Source organism: Chrysemys picta, chromosome 21 (assembly GCF_011386835.1).
Source record: "Chrysemys picta bellii isolate R12L10 chromosome 21, ASM1138683v2, whole genome shotgun sequence".
NCBI lineage: Eukaryota > Metazoa > Chordata > Testudines > Emydidae > Chrysemys > Chrysemys picta.
Window position 1 is genome coordinate 9,553,672 of NC_088811.1, and position 17,927 is coordinate 9,571,598.

Genomic DNA, 17,927 nt, shown 5'->3' on the forward strand with positions numbered 1-17,927 from the left:
CTGCTGCCTCTGATATACAGAGGCAGCAGTAGGGGCAGCATAAAGATTCCCCAGCCTGCAGCACCAGCCAGCCTGGAGGCCCCGATATTAACTCTAAATCGGGCTTTTCCGGAATTCCCTCGTGCACCAAAATCAACAGGTTTGTGCCCACTGAGGTGCAGAACCTTCCTTGAAATGTTGGCATTGATCGGATACAGCATTCCAAAGTTATCACACTCCAGACAGACAGTCTGAGAAATGCCATTGTGTTGAGGGCAGGACCTCGCCTCACTCGGCCAATCAATAAAATACTTCACCGCCATGCAACTAGGGTTAGAAAATGAAAATCAGGAACGGGACATGAGGCCCAGCATGAATCCTCCAAATACCAATTATTAAAGATAAGAAAGCCAGAAGCTCAAATTTGAATCTTTCCAAATGTCCCCAGGGGAAGTCAGGCTGAATCTCCCAATCCAAAGGCACTCCCTGAAGCTTTGGTCCCAGATTCGACCCACAACCAGAAGGAGCCAATTCTCTGTTCCCCGTCTGTGTGCAGCTGAAGTCTCCTGAGAACGTGCTCCCAAAATTTCGGCCAAGATAATTCAAATCCCAGTAAGATCTCACAAGCTCTCAAGATGTCTTCGCATCTACAGTTTCCCCAAGATTCCTCCCAACTCCGCTGCAGAGGGCCATTCGCTCCCCTTTTATGATATACTGGGAATTACAGTAAGGGGGTGATGTACATGCTGGGGGGCATGTAAGTGCACTATTCACGAACACACATTCTGTTTGTTCACCCAAAAGCCCATGGAAGCAAGGCTATGGACAACACAAGACCTACCCAAGTAACTGTGCTGTGCAAGACTCCTTGGTAATTCCAAATCCTGAATAAGGCACAGAAACAGCTTTAACAGTAAACGGCACATTGAAGCTCAGCAGCAGAGGTTCCTAAATAGACCAGGTTTAAGGCTCTCGCACGTTGCAGCTGCAGATCAAAGTTCACCCACTGATATGGTCCCCAAGGAGCTCATGCAAGACATCCTCCTGATAGGGATTTTAGAAGCATTGCTGCTCATAACCTTTGGAATCATCTTGGGCCACTAAGGAGCACATATGCAGTGTCCGTGAATCAGCAAAGTAAGAAGTGGAAAAGGCTAGCAGCTCATTCTAGCTCATCCCGGCAAGGAATCAGTGCAGAATTGTTCTTTACGGTATATTTTCTAGCACTCTTCCCAGACAATTTTTCCGTGACTCAGACCTCCAGCCTTGGGATAATACTCCAGAACCTATCAGCTCTCACCATTAGGAGGCTAAACAGAAAAGGGGTCTCCCTCCCTCCACGGCCTGAAAGAAAATATACCAAACAAGCTAGAGTGACTGTTCATTCCTTCCCTCTATGGGTCTTCTCTGGGTTTCTGACCCACCAATGACATGAAGTGACCCGAGGGTCATAGGCACTCTAGCAGAGAGCCAAAACCCAGTCCCGTTTCCATATGAAGTGCCCTGTGAAGCAGCTGAAGCAAAAACTGGGCTCATGACAAGTGCATAGCAGCTCCTCCCAGTGCATCCCAATAATGTCTACATTCTTGATCTTCACACACATGCTTCGCGGGTGGATAAATACAAACACAGCACAAGCTGCTCAGATTTATCTGCAACAATTGTAAGCCCCGGCAGTTCTGCCCCTTGGCCGAACCCTACAAACCGCTCTTCTCTCCAACTCAGAACGTTCTCGTTAAAGCCTATAAGCTACTCGGATCTGGGTTCCTTTCTTTCTTTTTTTCCAGTTAAACAAAAGAAAAGGTCCATTCATTACTCACTTGGCAACTATTGTCCGAAACCAAACAGGTATGTCATCGAACAAACTGTTTGCCCATCTAGAAAGTCTCTTCCCTCCAGCACAAACCATATCCTGACCGCCAACAAGGGGTTTTGTGATCCAGGAGTTTCCTTGTTTATTTTGGCTTTACCATCAGGAAGCAGGTCCTGGTACAATGCTTTAGCAACCTGCAATAGTTACAGAGGTGAGGGCCCTTTATACTCCCTCCAAGAGGAGGATTACAGCATTCCCACAGGCAGAAGTGAGCCCCCGTCACATTGCAATGGGAATGCCAAGTACTCAAGCCACATTTTTTCTTTTGTCCTCCATTCCTTGAGTTTGCATTGCTCTGCTGTTCCACTGATACCCTGCATGTGTGTATCACGTCCCACCTTCACAGCCTCTTATAACTATCCTGGGCTCCGTGACCAGGGCCGGCTTTAGCAAGAGCGGGGCCCGATTCCTGGGGGTGGGGCTTGCTGCAAGCCCCGCCCCCAGGAATCGAGCCGAGCCGCGGGGGGGGGGGGGGGGGACCCGAGCCACGCCGCGGGGGGGGGAGGGGACACGGGGAGACCCGAGCCGCGGGGGGACGGGGGGGACACGGGGAGACTTGTGCCGCACCGCGGGGGGGGGGGGGGGGGGGGACCCGAGCCGCGCCGCAGAAGCCGCGCCGGGGGGGGACCCGAGCCGCGGGGACCGGGCCGGGCCGGAGCCGGACCGCGGGGCCGGGCTGGAGCCAAGCCGGGCCAGAGCCCTTCTCCCGCCCCCACCACCCCAGCTTACCTTGTGCTGCTGGCCCGCCCCTGCTTCGTCTCAGACTTCCCGCGAATCTCTGATTCGCGGGAAGCAGGGGAGGGGGTGGAGCGTGCAGGGGAGGGGAGGAGGGGGAAGTGAGCTGGGGGCGGGGTGGACAGCTGCAGCGCGGGGCCCTCTTGGCACGGGGCCCAATTCGGCCGAATCGGCTGAATCGGCCTAAAGCCGGCCCTGTCCGTGACGCTGGTGTAAAACAGCAGTCACTCACAGGGGCTGGAGACAGGGAAGTCACAGAGCTATTGCCCCTCACTTTTGAGAACCTGAACTTGGCTGGGAGCTCCAAGGGGGGAGGGGCCAGGACCCCACCTCCTTGGCCCCTGACCAGAGCTGGGCAGTGTAACAGTGGAGTTCCTTCCCTCTGGCTAGGCCATATCTGAGTGAGCACTGCACTCTGACACATGGGGTTGCAACGCCACTCAAGTTTGGCCTGTTTTGGTTTCTCCCTCCCCTCCCACCCCCACTTTTGCAGTCCTTCCAGAGCCCATGGAGTCAAGGGACCCATTCCAGAGTCATGTCAGTATAACCAAGAGCAGAATTCAGCTGTAAAGGACAAATCTACCGTGTGTTCCCCGGGTGCTTTCCCCATCTCGCGGCACCCCCGTCACGATGAACAAACTGGGCACACATTTGTAACAGTGAGGGTGATAAACCACAGGAGCAAAGTACAAAGTGCTGGATTCGCCATCTCTTGTCTCCTAATCCAAGGCTGGAAGCCTTTTCTGGAAGAGCTGCTTTATCCAAATGCAAGTCACTGGGCTCCCGCACAGGAGTAACTGGGTGACATTTAATGGCCAGTGATATGCTAGAGGTCAAACTAGATGATCTGATCGTCCCTTTTGGCCTTAAACTCTGAGTCTATGATGCAGCAGCAGGGCAGGATTGCAATCTAGCATTCCACGGTTACTGTCCCACCATCTTATCTGCCACTGGTGGAGTACGGTCAGGTCCCAGTCTTCCCAGTATATGATGCAGCATGGGGGGGGGGTGTACAGCACTCCATTTTAAAGCAAGAGCCGTGTGAATCCCACTGCACACACACCCTGCCCCAGTCACCCTGAGCCATGCTGCTTGGGGGTAGCAGCTTGGCTCTGGGGACTTAAACATAGCCAGCATCCCTCCACTTCACACCGCCCTGAACCCAACCATAAGGGCAAGATTTGACTCTTATTACTTAAGTAAGCCTCATCTTCAAGTCCACCCTCATGTAGTTAATTAAACTACTGAACCAGCCCTATTTTACTGATGGGGAAACTGAGGCAGGGGTTAGGTGACTTGCTTGAGACCACAGAGGGAGTCCGTGTCAGAGCTGGGGTTAGACATTAGCAGATCCTGGCTCCCCTCCTTGTGCACAGATCAACCTATTCCTAGGCACTCTTGCCACTTGGCCTAATTTGCCAGCGCTTGGCCTTTTCTGGCTGCAACTGAATGGTCTAAATCCAATGACCACTGGATCAATTAGCTGCAGATGCTGATGACTGGAAGACTTTAAAGGGTCGTACCCATCCTCCATCAGTTCAAAGCCCCCTGAATCCCTACCCTGGGTTTCCTAGATTAAAGCATAGCAGGTCACCAGCAAATACCAAACCTTCCTATATTAATGCTTCAAAGGGCAACATAGTGTTATACTTTGATGCCTGATAACTTTACCTGCATCATATAAGGATACTTTCTGCTGACTCAGCAACATCCTTGAGATGCATGTAGCTGTCTGCTTTATGCTTTTTATTTTCCCTCTTTCCCTCCTTCTTTCATTTTCACTGTGCATCTTCCAGGGGAATAAGCAAAATCAGCGAGTTCTATTTCTCTTCTCACATATTCTTCACCTTTCTTCACTGTGCCCCAATTTAACAACTTCTTCAAATAGCCTTCTTTATTCTTCCGTCACCACAACTTTCTTTCTTTCTTTCTTAAATGTGGGTGGCCCACAGAGCAAACAAATGCATTCAACAATCCAAGTTATGCACCGCTTAAACTCAGTCCTTGCTGAACAGGATACAACAGCATTTGGCAGATTCATGTGGATGAGGCCAAAACTATGGTACAACCGGATTTAAACCAAAATACAAACAAACCAAGGTTCTGAGCTAGGTTCATGTGTGGTCCAAAGCACATTCTAATCTAGCTTGGTCCAGTCCAGAATGGCTGATCAGACCCCACCACGTTTAAACAGTGGTTTTAAATACAGTTACTTGCTCTGGGTAGCAGGGGCCTTTGCTTTCCTTCTAACACTTTGTGCCCCTTTCATGTCTGATGCATCCAGAAGAAATTCTCCACTGGGAAGGCCAGTTTGCTTGGTAGGTCCCATCACTCTGTTGGTCTGAGTGGATTTTCCATGCATATGAACTCCTGAGACGTGTGCCCCATTCAGCTAAAGCAAACTGATTCATTCCTCTCTCCGGCTTCTTCATTCTTTCACCTCTTTCCCACAGCAGATCTTCAAGGTGCCTTCAATACACTTTCTGCATTTTGCTCATGGTGTGGTCTGATGGCTTGAGCCCAGGATGAGCAGCAGAACTCCTGGGTTCCCTTCACTGGTTCACTCAGACAAATCACTTAACCTCCATTTTGTCTCAATCTCTCCATACTGAATAAGAGTAAGACATATACCAACACCTTCCTCACAAAGCAGGCAGGCTTCATTGTGTGTAAAGTGTTTAGAGGTCCTGGGATGAGCGTCAAGTTTTATCTGATGGCTGTAACACCGAACAGCATTAAAGGAAGGTGTTCTCATTCCTGGCCTCTCTCTACCTTCTCACCCAGCTCCATCCACAACCACCCACGACAATGTTTTTGCCCCATCAGGCATTGGGAGCTTAACCCAGAATTCCAATGGGCAGAGGAGACCGCGGGAACTGTGGGATAGCTACCCACAGTGCACCGCTCCGTAAGTCGATGTTAGCCACGGTAGTGAGGACACACTCTGCCGACTTAATGCACTTACTGGGGACATACACAATCGACTGTATAAAATCGATTTCTAAAAATCGACTTCTATAAAATCGACCTAATTTCGTAGTGTAGACATACCCAGAGAAACAGAACAGCACTAAATGGGTGGGAAACACCCTCCACCCGGCACTTTCGCACACACAGCCCACTCTTTATGATGCGCTTTAGCATGAGGAGCCTAATCCGGACAAGGGTGCACCTGGCTCCCGCTGAAATCAGGGGGAGGTGAGAGCACTCAGCTCCTTGTCTGAATTGCTCAGCTCCCGTCAAGATGGGCCCCAAGAGCCTGCTCGTTACTGTGAAACCTGACAGGCTTTTCTCAAAATAAAAGGAAAGTGCTTGGTTTACTGAACAATTTTAAGGCGTTTTAGAAAAGCGTTCGAGAGAACACCACATCTGTGCAAGGGAACGTTACTGTACGGAGCCCATTGTTTTCAACAGAGGCACTTGGGAACTTTGCTAAAACGCCAGCCCCAGCCATCACATTCATTTCAAAGCATAAAAGAAAAAGGAGCACCTGGCAGGCCCTCGGAGAGATCTTAATCTCCCTTTTCAGGGCAGCTCCCAATGTTGATCTTTTGGTGCCTGTGTGCAGACCTGTATGTACCCAATTAAACCTCCTTTCATCAAGGGCAACACAGACAGCGACTGTAAGGTGACCAGACTCTAACAAATCCAGGCAACCTCTGACGACTTGGAAAGGAAGATCAAAGGCAACCTTTTGACAGAGAGGCAGGGCAAGTCAGAAGGCAACACCCTTTTGATTGAAAAGAAGGGGGGAGAGAACCACATGACAGTGCGGTGCAGCATAAAGGTATCGCAGCAGGAGTCTGGGATGACCTGCATAACTCATGAGTGGTGAATTATGTGTGTCACCTCGAACAAGGGTCAGTAAAACCTTTATGCCGCCCCATCATGTAGTCCAGTGGCGCCACATATTTCACAGAGTTGTAAGGCAATTTAGGTCGCTTAAACAGACGCAAGTTTCTTTTCTGCCCTGGCAAATCAGGGGTGTAAAATATCTAAGTGACCTAGATGGCAGGCTCAAATTTGCACCCGCTGCCATCTACACCTGAACTGGAGGCCGAAACTGAAAATTGGGAACTTGATTTGCAGAGATACTGAGCACCCACAGTCGGCAGGAGTCAGTAGACTGAGGGGGACAGGTCAAGGTGAGGGGGACAGCGACTTCAGCTGGAGTCTGAGAGAGCAACAGACGCCGGCAGAAGCCGACGTCTCCCCTGCAGCTTCCTCCAATGGCAGAAAGCAGCAGGGTGCAGAGGGGAAAGCAGACAGGCATGAGGGTGAGCAGGGATTTGAGGGGCTGATGGGGGCGGAAGTGGGGATGTGGGGTGGGGGCAGAAGGAAGCAGTGACATGCAAATTGGCTGTAGAGGAAGAGGGGTGATTGGCTGAGTTACCTCTGATTTCACAATGGACACCGGAGTGTTCACCTGGCCAGGTCTAGTCTATTATGGAGGCATCGCTCATGGTTCTACAGTTAAGGCTGAGCTGGGTTTGTACTTAAACCAGGGATTCTACCGCTTTATTATTCCCTCAAATTACAGCACTTATAGCTTGAGGACAGAATGGAATTTACAAATAAATCTGTTAATTAATTTGAATTAAAATTAATTTTAAATTGGCTCCTTGAAGAAATGTACTAGCTGTCAGAATCAGGCCTGCTTTGTCTCAGATTATCTTAATAATGGAATAACAGACTACCCACATAGTTAAAACTCATTGAAATCTCATGCAGAGGCTACATTTCAAGAAATCAGAATGTGATTTAGCTAAATTATTGACCGTTATATCTAATTGTTATGTGGGACCAGGTCACCAGCTCAGGTCACTTAGCTGAGGCCGTTGTGTCATCAGAAGGATAGAACATTGCTTTGTGTAGGGCCTACATAAACAATTAAGCAATTACAGTGAACACCCAATTGGAATCCAAAAGAATTCCCAACCAGATGTTAAGCCAAATTCTGCCCCTTTTTACTAAGCGTTGCCCCTTTAAATGTTTCTTCCTAGCAAACCAGTGTTAAGAATCCACAAATCTCATGTTTTAGGGCATCAGTTGGTTGCACAATTACTTTGCTGCATTACAGGGAACTGGCTGCTTTTTGCTGGAACATTAAGACTGGCCCAGAGGTAACTGGACCAGACGTTGGATTTGCTGTGGCAAAACTTGTATCTTACTATATAACTGCCAAGTCACAATGATAATGGGCACGTGCTGAGTTTGAGTTCTCTGAGTACTGTGGAAAAGGACTGTCCAAATGTTGGAACTACGTTGTCAGGAAAGAGCTACAGGAAATAAACAGTTAAATGGGGGAAGACGGAGAAATCTGCTCACAGACATAAAAATTAAACCATTATTTCAGCCTTGGCATTGCAGTTTCAAAAATAGTATTTTTAAAAGGTGGGAATTTTAATTTTCAAAAGGTGTGTGCACCTTTAGTCACAGCTGTATTAAACTCCAGACTGATTGTTCACATGGCTATTAGTTAAGGCTTGTATAAGCACTTCCATTATAAATCTCCGGTCTTTTTAGGAGCTTATAACTGGGCCATAAAATTTCACTCCAGGCTGAAATTTATCATGAAAGGATCTGCCATGAAGGAATCCATTCATTTGAATTTTGAAGTCCCATAAGCTTAAATCAACAACATAGGGACCTTATCCTGACAGCTGTCTGGACATGGAACTCCTAATGGTTTCAAGGGGTGTTCTGATTGAGGTGAGCTTGCAAGACTGGGTTAGAATCTCCTGATTTGGGCTGTGGTTTTGTACTCTTAAAATTTTAAGAATGAAATTTTCCCAGACTTGGGCTGAATGCTGCACTGATTTAAACCCCAATTAAGCCCACTGCTTTCAATGGCTCCTAATGGGGTGTGAATCAGCACAAATTTCACACCTCACTCCACAGTGCCTTCAGTGCTCCAAATGAGGATGTCAGGCCTCAATTCAGCCAGGAACTTAAGCACATGCTTAAATGCTTGGTTGAATAGGGATGGACTTGTGCGTGTACCTAAGTGTGCCTTGCTGAATCAAATCAGGGACCAAAATAAATAAATAATAAAAACAACAGAGATCTCACCCCATGGTTTATAATTTAGATGAGAACCTTCACAGAAATACCTCCAATAAAACAGCCCAAAATGTCTGATTTAAAGTTCAAGATTTTGGGGAGAGGGGACAGAGGGTGTCAAAAATACAATCTTTCTCCTAAGGTCCTCTTGCCTCCCCACCACTCCACACAAGATTTTACGGGGGCTCACAGCCAGGAAGCAGAAGTTGTCTGAGTTATGTTTGAAGGGCAGGTGATAGAGTTGGATGTCATTTCTAATACATTCTCCTGCTGCCACTAATATTTACTTTTCATGAAACATTCTGAAGCTTATAAAGAGAACAACCCAGATGAGTTGCAATATTGAAATTTACATGTTTTCTAAAGTTGCTACCTTATGTTCTCTTGGGTAAGTACTACACCAGGATGCAGCGAGACAGTCATGCAGTGCTAGTCAAAAACTCATCAGATAAATTATTCAATTAAATGCCCTTGCTTGTCCTTAGATTCTGAGCTCCGTAGATCATGGGCCATCCTTCTGAAGTGTTTGTTTGGAAAGCGCCTAGCACATAGTGGACATTATTGCAACTAAAATAATAATATTTTCCCATTGTTCACTTAGTTCTAGAACTGAACAGGAATTCTGCAGAGCGCATCAGAAACTGTTGCTGGGTTGTTAATTGAAAGTTAATTAATTTGCATGCTATACAATTTGAGATCCTCTAGGCCAGATTTTGCCTAGATTTTGCCAGATGCCTCAACAGCATAATTCCGGAGTAACTCCATCAACTTCAATCAATTATCCAGGGCAACAAGGATCAGAATCCGTCCCACTCTGTTTGGGCCCAGCAACATCCTTCTGTAGAAGAGACACTTCCTTCAGGTTTCCCATGCCAAGAAGTTTCACGGGAACCACCTGTTCTTTATTAGCCACGTGTAATGATTTGTCTTTCCTCCAGAAAACAAACATCATATGCCTGGTTCATGTACTTTACTGGCAAATAGTGAGTTTCATATAAAACAGAAGTTAGAACATGTATTCCTCTCTTCTCTATAGAGGCAAATACTGTGGCTAGACTTTTACAAGGGCTGGATTATTTCATGACCAGCAGTAACGCTTGCAGTTATAGTGTACATACAAACATAAAGGATAGTCAAATCTCATGCTTCAGGGCATCAACTGATCACTGTAAGGGACAGGAAGGAATTTTCCCATTTGTGCAAAGCATTGTAATAACAGGCTATTGACAGTGGGCGGATTTTGACCTTTTTCAGGTATTGATCACTGCAGGATACCAGACTTAAAAGATGAATGATCTAAACTGGGATGGCAATTCCTACGTTCTCTCTCAGTTAAGGCTTTTCTCTTATTTTATTCTTTTTTGAAATTTTTTGTCTTTTAAGGTGTTTTTAAACATCTAAATTCCCCCCAACCATGCATTAAAGGTAACTGTAAGAGCCATCAAGTCACTCTTGCAGCTTTAGACTTTGATCCCGCACTACCTTAAACGCATGCTTAACATTATGCAGGTGAACAGCCCAAAGGTTCCAACGGAGCTACCCACATGCAGAACTGCTTGCAGGATCAGGGTCTTAATGATATTGCACAGACATCTACACACCCACCACCCACTGATTAGCATCAGTTAGGGGCACAGTGATTTTCCATGCTTTGAAAAAGTACAGCTGAAAAAAAAAACATCTTTAGACAACAGTAAGTGCATCCTTTTATAGGATTGACTGATTTGTCTTCTCAGAAAGAAAGAAAGAAAGAAAGAAAGAAAGAAAGAAAGAAAGAAAACAAACATGCAGGAATGGTATTTCATTTCTAACTGCATCCATAGGCCAGTAATGTGTAACATAAACTCTTAGCCTACCATACAAAGAGGGTGCCCCAAAATGGTACCTGCAAGAGGTCTCTCGGAAGGAGATGTTTAAATCCCAGTGGGTGTGAATCCTGTTAAACAAACAAACAAAGAAAGAGGTAAGTGACACTTGCCGAACAGGACACCTCCTACAGCTCAGAGACACACTCGCTCACACCACCAGCCGTGCACGTCTAGCATGCTCCCCTGACCTTATCCCACCCACCGCCACTATCCCCAAATGCATGCTGCTGCGATGAGCCATGCTGCGCGCACACACCGGCCCCGGTGGAAACCCACCGCAGGCTTTGCTGTGCGGTCAATTAGAGCCCTGTGGGTGACCTGTGCAGTGACGAGAAAACTCCTCTCTTCTGCGCGCAGCCACACTGATAGGCCAAGGGGGGTGGCAAGATGTTGTCTCAGCTAATAGGGCAAGCTCACGGGAAGCTGAACAGCATTGACATTGCATTAAAGAAAACCCTGTATCAAGTCCCCTCCCCGCTTCCCTGCCCTAGCTGTAAATAAATTATTAGCTATTTCCCACCTCAGAAATTAATTTTATATATTCTGTCACTCTGCCTGGTGACGAGCTGGAGCAGTAGATTCCAGATGAACGACATCCTAAATTTAGACGATGACGGGCAGCTGAGATTTTCTTCCGCTGCCGTCCCCAGGGTGGGCAGTGGCCGTCCTCAGGGTGGGCATTGTCCACCCTGATCTGAATCGGCTAGGTTAGGATCTTTTCTCCGCAACCCCAGGGGCACCCTGTAAGTATCACTTTCGCCTGGCAGCTTACAGAGGATGGCAGCTTCCACTGTTTCATCGGGCCAATAGGATGGAAAATAATTCCCAACCACCGGGGACCCAAGTTTCCCACGAAGTTACAGGGGGCATCTGTCTGCAGGCAAAACACCTTACCACCACATCTGCCTGTGAAAAACCAGCCTCTGCAGACACAGGTTGCTGAGAGTGCTAAGCAAATCCGTCTGCAAAGAACGCGCATGGTGAGAGCCTAATGCACATTCGACTAACGACGGACATCGGCGCTCTCCCTCCCGTTCCATCTGGCCTTGATTCAGCAAAGCACTTAAGCAACATACTTGAAGTCCATCCAGTTACACCGATGGCCTAATCCAAAGCCCACTGGACTCGATGGGAGTGTGCTGACTTGAACGGGCTTTGAATCAGGCCAGAAAGTGCATAAGTGTGAGCAGTGAAGTCAGCGGGACTTAAGCCCAGGGTTAAGTGCTCTGTTGAATAAGGATGGATTCAAGTTTGCACTTAAACTGGATTGGGATGGATTTAAGTGCTTTGCGGGAGTAGGGGCATCTGCTTTAATTCTAGCTCTAAGGAACAGGTGAAAGCAACACTGAACTCTCTTTGATGTAATCGCATATCCAAGGTATAGGCATATTGGGGGCCTTGTTCCTAATGAGAGAATATAACTTGTGTGTGCCTCCTATATGCCTGGCTCAGGAAAGGGAGTCTGGTTCCTTGTCAGTTGGGGGTGAGGAGGTTGTTTGGTCTTTAGGTTGGTCCATGTTGTTCCATCCATCAAATCATGCTCAGAAGTGTATTTATTAATTCCATTAACTGCAAGTTCAATTTCTAAATCTCCACCTCCCATTCAACAGCTTAGGAAACCTGCTTCAGATTTCTATTTTCCTGGCCTCCCAATTGCAGACAAAAAGATTATAGGAGCATCAGAGATGCTAAGATTACAGTAATAAAAGCTGTAGCTCTGACTTCATAAAACACCAGGGGCAAGGAATGGGTAGCTGTTTAGCAGGGACAGAAGCAGAAGACCTCAATGGGTCTGATGCAATTATTATGGCTTTAGTGAAATTATAAGGGTGGGGAGGGGATCCCATTCACCCTGTCCGTCACCCTCGGGCATGGAAGTTTCGCATAAGGTGGTTTTTCCGGGTCGAGCATCTCGGGATCTCTCTTTCCAGATTTAGATTTCAATTTACTAAAGACGACAGGTTGTAAAAATGAGCAACTTCTAACAAAGCTCTGATCCGGGTTGGGAAAAGCCTGGGCAACTTGCATTCATTTTGCCCCGTCGAACAGCACAGAATCATCTAAGCTTAAAGTAACCCAACTGATTTCAAAGCCGTTACCCCCGATCTGCACTGATAGGAGAGCAAACACAAGCCTTGGATTTTCAAGCTTGGGTAGAGATTTCTATTATTATTTAGCGATGCAGCATCAGATCTCCCAGCTCAGAACTCTTCACACATGCTGACTCTTGCTCTTTACACCCTTCACATCTGTCACAGGCCTGCTGTCTGCCTTTCATCTTGCAAATCCTGTGCGTCTGTTGGAAGTGGACTCCCCCCTCCCATCCTCCTCCATCTAGTTGGTTATACTCTCTCTTCTTGTTGCTATTCAAGGCAAACACAAATGTGGCCGTATAGTTTATAGAGCAGAGAGAGGGCTGGAAAGCAAGAGACAGCTTGAGAGAGGAAGAAAGAAAAGGATTTGTCTGACTGCAAATTCCATTATCAACCTCAAACTCAGGCGAAGTTTACAAACTTTTCAGCAAACATAAGCCGAAGTCAGGGCTTTGGGCGAAATTCCTGCAAAACTGGGTTTTGCTCAAAATCGGGCCTAACATGGAGGTGCTAGCGGAGTTTTACTTTCCGTTTTGGGGTTTGTTTGTATCCAAGAATCAAAGCAAAACCCCAAGGGGCGAAAGCCCACGTGAATCAAATAGCAAAGAAAGGCCTGGCCTGTCCCCAGCAGAGCGCAGCTGATTAGTTCCACACACCTCTGGGAGCTAGTCACAGATTCCAAGGCCAGACAGGATCATTGCGAACACCTAATCTAACCTCCCGCATTGCACAGGCCAGAGAACTTTCCCAAAACGATCCCTACGTTTTAGAAAAACATCCAAACTTAATTTAAAAATAGTCAAGTGATGGAGAACCCACCATGACCCTTGGTACATTGTTCCAATGGCTAATTACTCTCACTGTTCAACAGTTACACCTTATTTCCCATCTGAATTTGTCTAGCTTCAACTTCCATACCCACTGGATCATGTTCTGCCTTTCTCTGCTAGAATGAGAGCCCATTATTAAATAGTTGTTCCCCAGGTAGGTACTTACAGATTGTAATCCAGTAAATCCTTAACCTTCTCTTTGTTAAGCTAAACAGACCGCTCTCCTCGAGTCTATCACTGCAAGTCAGGTTTTCTAACTCTTTAATCATTCTCGTGGCTCTTCTCTGAACCCTCTCCAATTTTTCAACATCCTCCTTGACTTGTGGGCACCAGACCTGGACACGGTACTCCAGCAGTAGTTGCAGCAGTGCCAAATACAGAAGTAAAATAACCTCTCTGCTCCTCCTCAAGATTCCTCTGTTTATGCATCCGAGGATTGCATTAGCCCTTTTGGCCACTGTGTAGCACCGGCAGCTCATATTTAGTTGATTATCCACAAATCCCGCAAATCTTTTTCAGAGTCAGTGCTTCCCAGGATAGAGTCCCTATCCTATAAGTATGTCCTAAATTCCTTGTTCCTAAATTATACATTTACATGCTAGCATGTTATTTTACATTTACATATTAAAATGCATATGGTTTGCTTGCTCCCATTTTACCAAGAGATCCAGATTGCTCTGTCAGTGACCTATCCTCTTCATTATTTATCACTCCCCCCAGTTTTTGTGTCATCCGCAAACTTTATCAGTGACAATTTTATGGTAGGAGCAGTGGCAGAGAAGCCAGCAAACAGTCAACCGAACCAACAAGTGGTGATGCCATTTTAGATTTAGTATTGGTAAGTAGTGAGGACATCACTGAAGAAAAGACGGTTACTCACCGTTGTAACTGTTGTTCTTCGAGATGTGTTGCTCATATCCATTCCATTAGGTGTGTGTGCGCGCCGCGTGCACGATCGTCGGAAGATTTTCTACCCTAGCAACACCGGCGGGTCGGCTGTGGAGCCCCCTAGAGTGGCGTCTTCATGGCGCTGAATATATACCCCAGCCGACCCGGCGCCCCCTCAGTTCCTTCTTGCCGGCTACTCCGACAGTGGGGACGGGGGGCGGGTTTGGAATGGATATGAGCAACACATCTCGAAGAACAACAGTTACAACGGTGAGTAACCGTCTTTTCTTCTTCGAGTGCTTGCTCATATCCATTCCATTAGGTGACTCCCAAGCCCAACTTAGGTGGTGGGGTCGGAGTGAGACATTGCTGTGTGCAAAACCGCTGACCCGAAGGCAGCATCGTCCCTGGACTGCTGCACTAGTGCATAGTGAGCTGTAAACGTGTGGACTGATGACCAAACCGCCGCTCTACAAATGTCCTGTATCGGAACATGTGCCAGGAAAGCAGTCGAGGAGGCTTGGGCCCTCGTGGAGTGAGCGGTGAGGTGCGGTGCTGAGACACCTGCCAGGTCATAGCAAGTCCGGATGCAAGACGTAATCCAGGAGGATAGGCGTTGTGAGGAGACCGGTGAGCCTTTCATTCGGTCGGCCACTGCGACAAAGAGTTGCGTCGTCTTTCTAAAGTGCTTTGTGCGGTCAATATAGAAGGCCAGGGCCCTTCGCACGTCCAGGGAATGGAGACGTTGGTCCTGGCGAGTGGCATGTGGTTTGGGATAAAAGACCGGGAGAAAGATGTCCTGGTTGATATGAAATGGAGAAACCACCTTAGGGAGAAAGGCAGGATGTGGACGAAGCTGCACTTTATCCTTATGGAAAACTGTATAAGGGGGCTCGGATGTAAGCGCCCTGAGTTCAGAAACGCGCCTTGCTGAGGTGATGGCTACGAGGAAGGCTGTCTTCCAGGATAGGTACAAAAGAGAACAGGTGGCCAGTGGCTCGAATGGAGGACCTGTGAGCTTGGAGAGAACCAGGTTGAGGTCCCACGTCTGAACGGGCTGACGTTGTTGTGGGTACGTCCGGTCTAAGCCCTTGAGGAATCTAACGACCATCGGGTTAGAGAATACCGAGGACGCGAGTTCCCCTGGGTGAAAGGCCGATATAGCGGCCAGGTGAACTCTAATTGAAGATATCGCCAACCCCTGCTGTTTTAGGGAGAGGAGATACTCCAAAATGAGAGGAATGGGTGCCCGCAACGGGGACGTGGCTCGTTGTTCGCACCAACAGGAGAACCGCTTCCACTTGGCCAGGTACGTGGTGCGTGTTGAGGGCTTCCTACTGCTCAGCAGAATCTGTTGGCAGAGCATTGCTGCTCTGCCTGGGTGAACCATGGAGCAGCCACGCCGTGAGGTGGAGTGATTGCAGGTCGGGGTGACGCAGCCGGCCGTGGTCCTGCGTGATGAGATCCGGATACAACGGAAGCGGGATCGGTGTCTGAACCGAGAGTTCTAACAGTGTGGTGTACCAGTGTTGTCTCGGCCACGCTGGAGCGACCAGAATTACCTGTGCCTGGTCTCTGCGCAATTTGAGCAGTACCTTGTGGACCAGAGGAAACGGAGGGAAGGCGTAAAACAGGTGGTCTTTCCAGGGAAGGAGAAACGCATCCGAGAGGGAGCCCGGAGCTCGACCTTGTAGGGAGCAGAACACGTGGCACTTCCTGTTGTCTCGGGATGCAAACAGGTCTATCTGGGGAAACCCCCACCTCTGGAAGATGGAATGTATGATGTCCGGACGGATAGACCACTCGTGCGTCTGGAAGGACCTGCTGAGTCGATCCGCTAGAGTGTTCTGGACTCCAGGGAGGAACGATGCCGTGAGGTGGATTGAGTGGGCGATGCAGAAGTCCCACAGGCGAATGGCCTCTTGGCATAGAATTGACGAACGTGCTCCTCCTTGCTTGTTGATGTAAAACATGGCCGTGGTGTTGTCGATGAGAACTAACACACATCGGCCACGTAGGAGGTTGAAAAATGCCTGGCACGCCAGGCGCACCGCCATCAGTTCCCGAACATTGATGTGCAGGGCTAGCTGGGATGCAGTCCACAGGCCCTGGGTATGGTGTTCGTTGAGATGGGCGCCCCAACCCAGAGATGAAGCGTCTGTGACCAGGTGCAGAGAGGGTTGTGGGGCGTGAAATGGTATCCCCTCGCAGACCACATTGTGATCTAGCCACCAGGTGAGGGAGGTCAGGACCGAGATCGGGACCGTGACCACCATGTTCAGAGTGTCCCGATGTGGGCGGTATATTGACGACACCCAGGTCTGGAGTGGGCGAAGCCGAAGTCTGGCATGCCTGGTTACGTACGTGCAGGAAGCCATGTGACCCAGCAGGGTAAGGCACGACCTCACCGTGGTAGTTGGGAAGGCCTGGAGCCCTTGAATGAGGCTCGTGATGGTGCCAAAGCGGTTGTCTGGCAGGATGGCTTGTGCACGTCTGGAGTCTAGAACTGCGCCGATGAATTCTATTCTCTGGGTAGGTTCCAGAGTGGATTTGTCCTTGTTGAGCAGGATGCCCAACTCGTTGAATGTGTGCACTATTATGTGGACGTGAGCTTGAACTTGCTCTTTGGTGCGACCGCGTACCAGCCAGTCATCTAGGTACGGGAACACCTGTATCCCTTGTCGACGAAGGTACGCTGCCACGACAGCCATACATTTCGTGAACACTCTTGGGGCCGAGGATAGGCCGAAGGGAAGGACTGCAAATTGGTAGTGCACCGCGTTTACCACGAATCGCAGGAAGCGTCTGTGAGGTGGGTAAATTGAGATGTGAAAGTATGCGTCTTTCATGTCGAGGGCGGCGAACCAGTCTCCAGGATCGAGGGAAGGGATAATGGCCCCCAAAGAGACCATGCGGAACTTCAACTTTACTACGAATTTGTTGAGTCCGCGCAAGTCCAAGATGGGCCGCAGACCTCCTTTGGACTTGGGGATCAGGAAGTAACGGGAATAAAATCCCCTGCCCCTTAACTCTATCGGAACCTCCTCTATGGCCCCCATGGCCAGGAGCGTAGAAACCTCCTGAATAAGAAGTTGCTCGTGAGAAGGGTCCCTGAAGAGGGACGGGGAAGGGGGGTGGGAGGGGGGAATAGAAGAAAACTGGATAGCGTATCCCCTCTCCACCGTGCGGAGGACCCAACGGTCCGAAGTTATAAGGGACCAAGCACGGTGGAAGTGGGAGAGGCGATCCCGAAAGGAGGGGGCTGGATCCTGGGGGATGACTGGGGCGCCGTCCTCGACCGCACCTTCAAAAGTTCTGCCTGGGGCCTGAAGGTGGTCTAGGTGGCCCCTGGTTCTGGCCGGGTTGAGGGCCGGTCCACCTTCTTCTACCACCTCGCCCTCGCCTCCGGGCCGAGTCCTGTCTCTGACGAGGCGGGGGGGGGTAGAAGCGCTGAGGCTGCGGCCTAAATGGCCTGCGCTGAGGGCCCACAACATGCATCCCCAGGGAGCGCATGATTGTTCTCGAGTCCTTGAGGCTCTGCAGGCGAGAGTCCGTCTTATCTGAGAACAATCCATGACCCTCAAAGGGCAGATCTTGT

General features: G+C 48.7%; 1 protein-coding gene across 12 annotated transcripts in view; it reads right to left on the reverse strand.

Moving 5' to 3' along the window:
* SAMD11 (sterile alpha motif domain containing 11) overlaps nt 1-17,927 on the reverse strand; it is a 299,306-nt gene that overhangs the window by 92,156 nt on the left and 189,223 nt on the right. For 10 of the 12 annotated variants that reach the window (XM_065575103.1, XM_042852878.2, XM_042852877.2 and 7 more), the window contains one exon: nt 10,536-10,586. In XM_065575103.1, the coding sequence (XP_065431175.1) occupies nt 10,536-10,586 (51 nt within the window). Of the gene's footprint in view, nt 1-10,506; nt 10,587-17,927 lie in introns of all 12 variants that reach the window. The other 2 variants (XM_042852879.2, XM_042852880.2) reach the window with 1 other exon arrangement.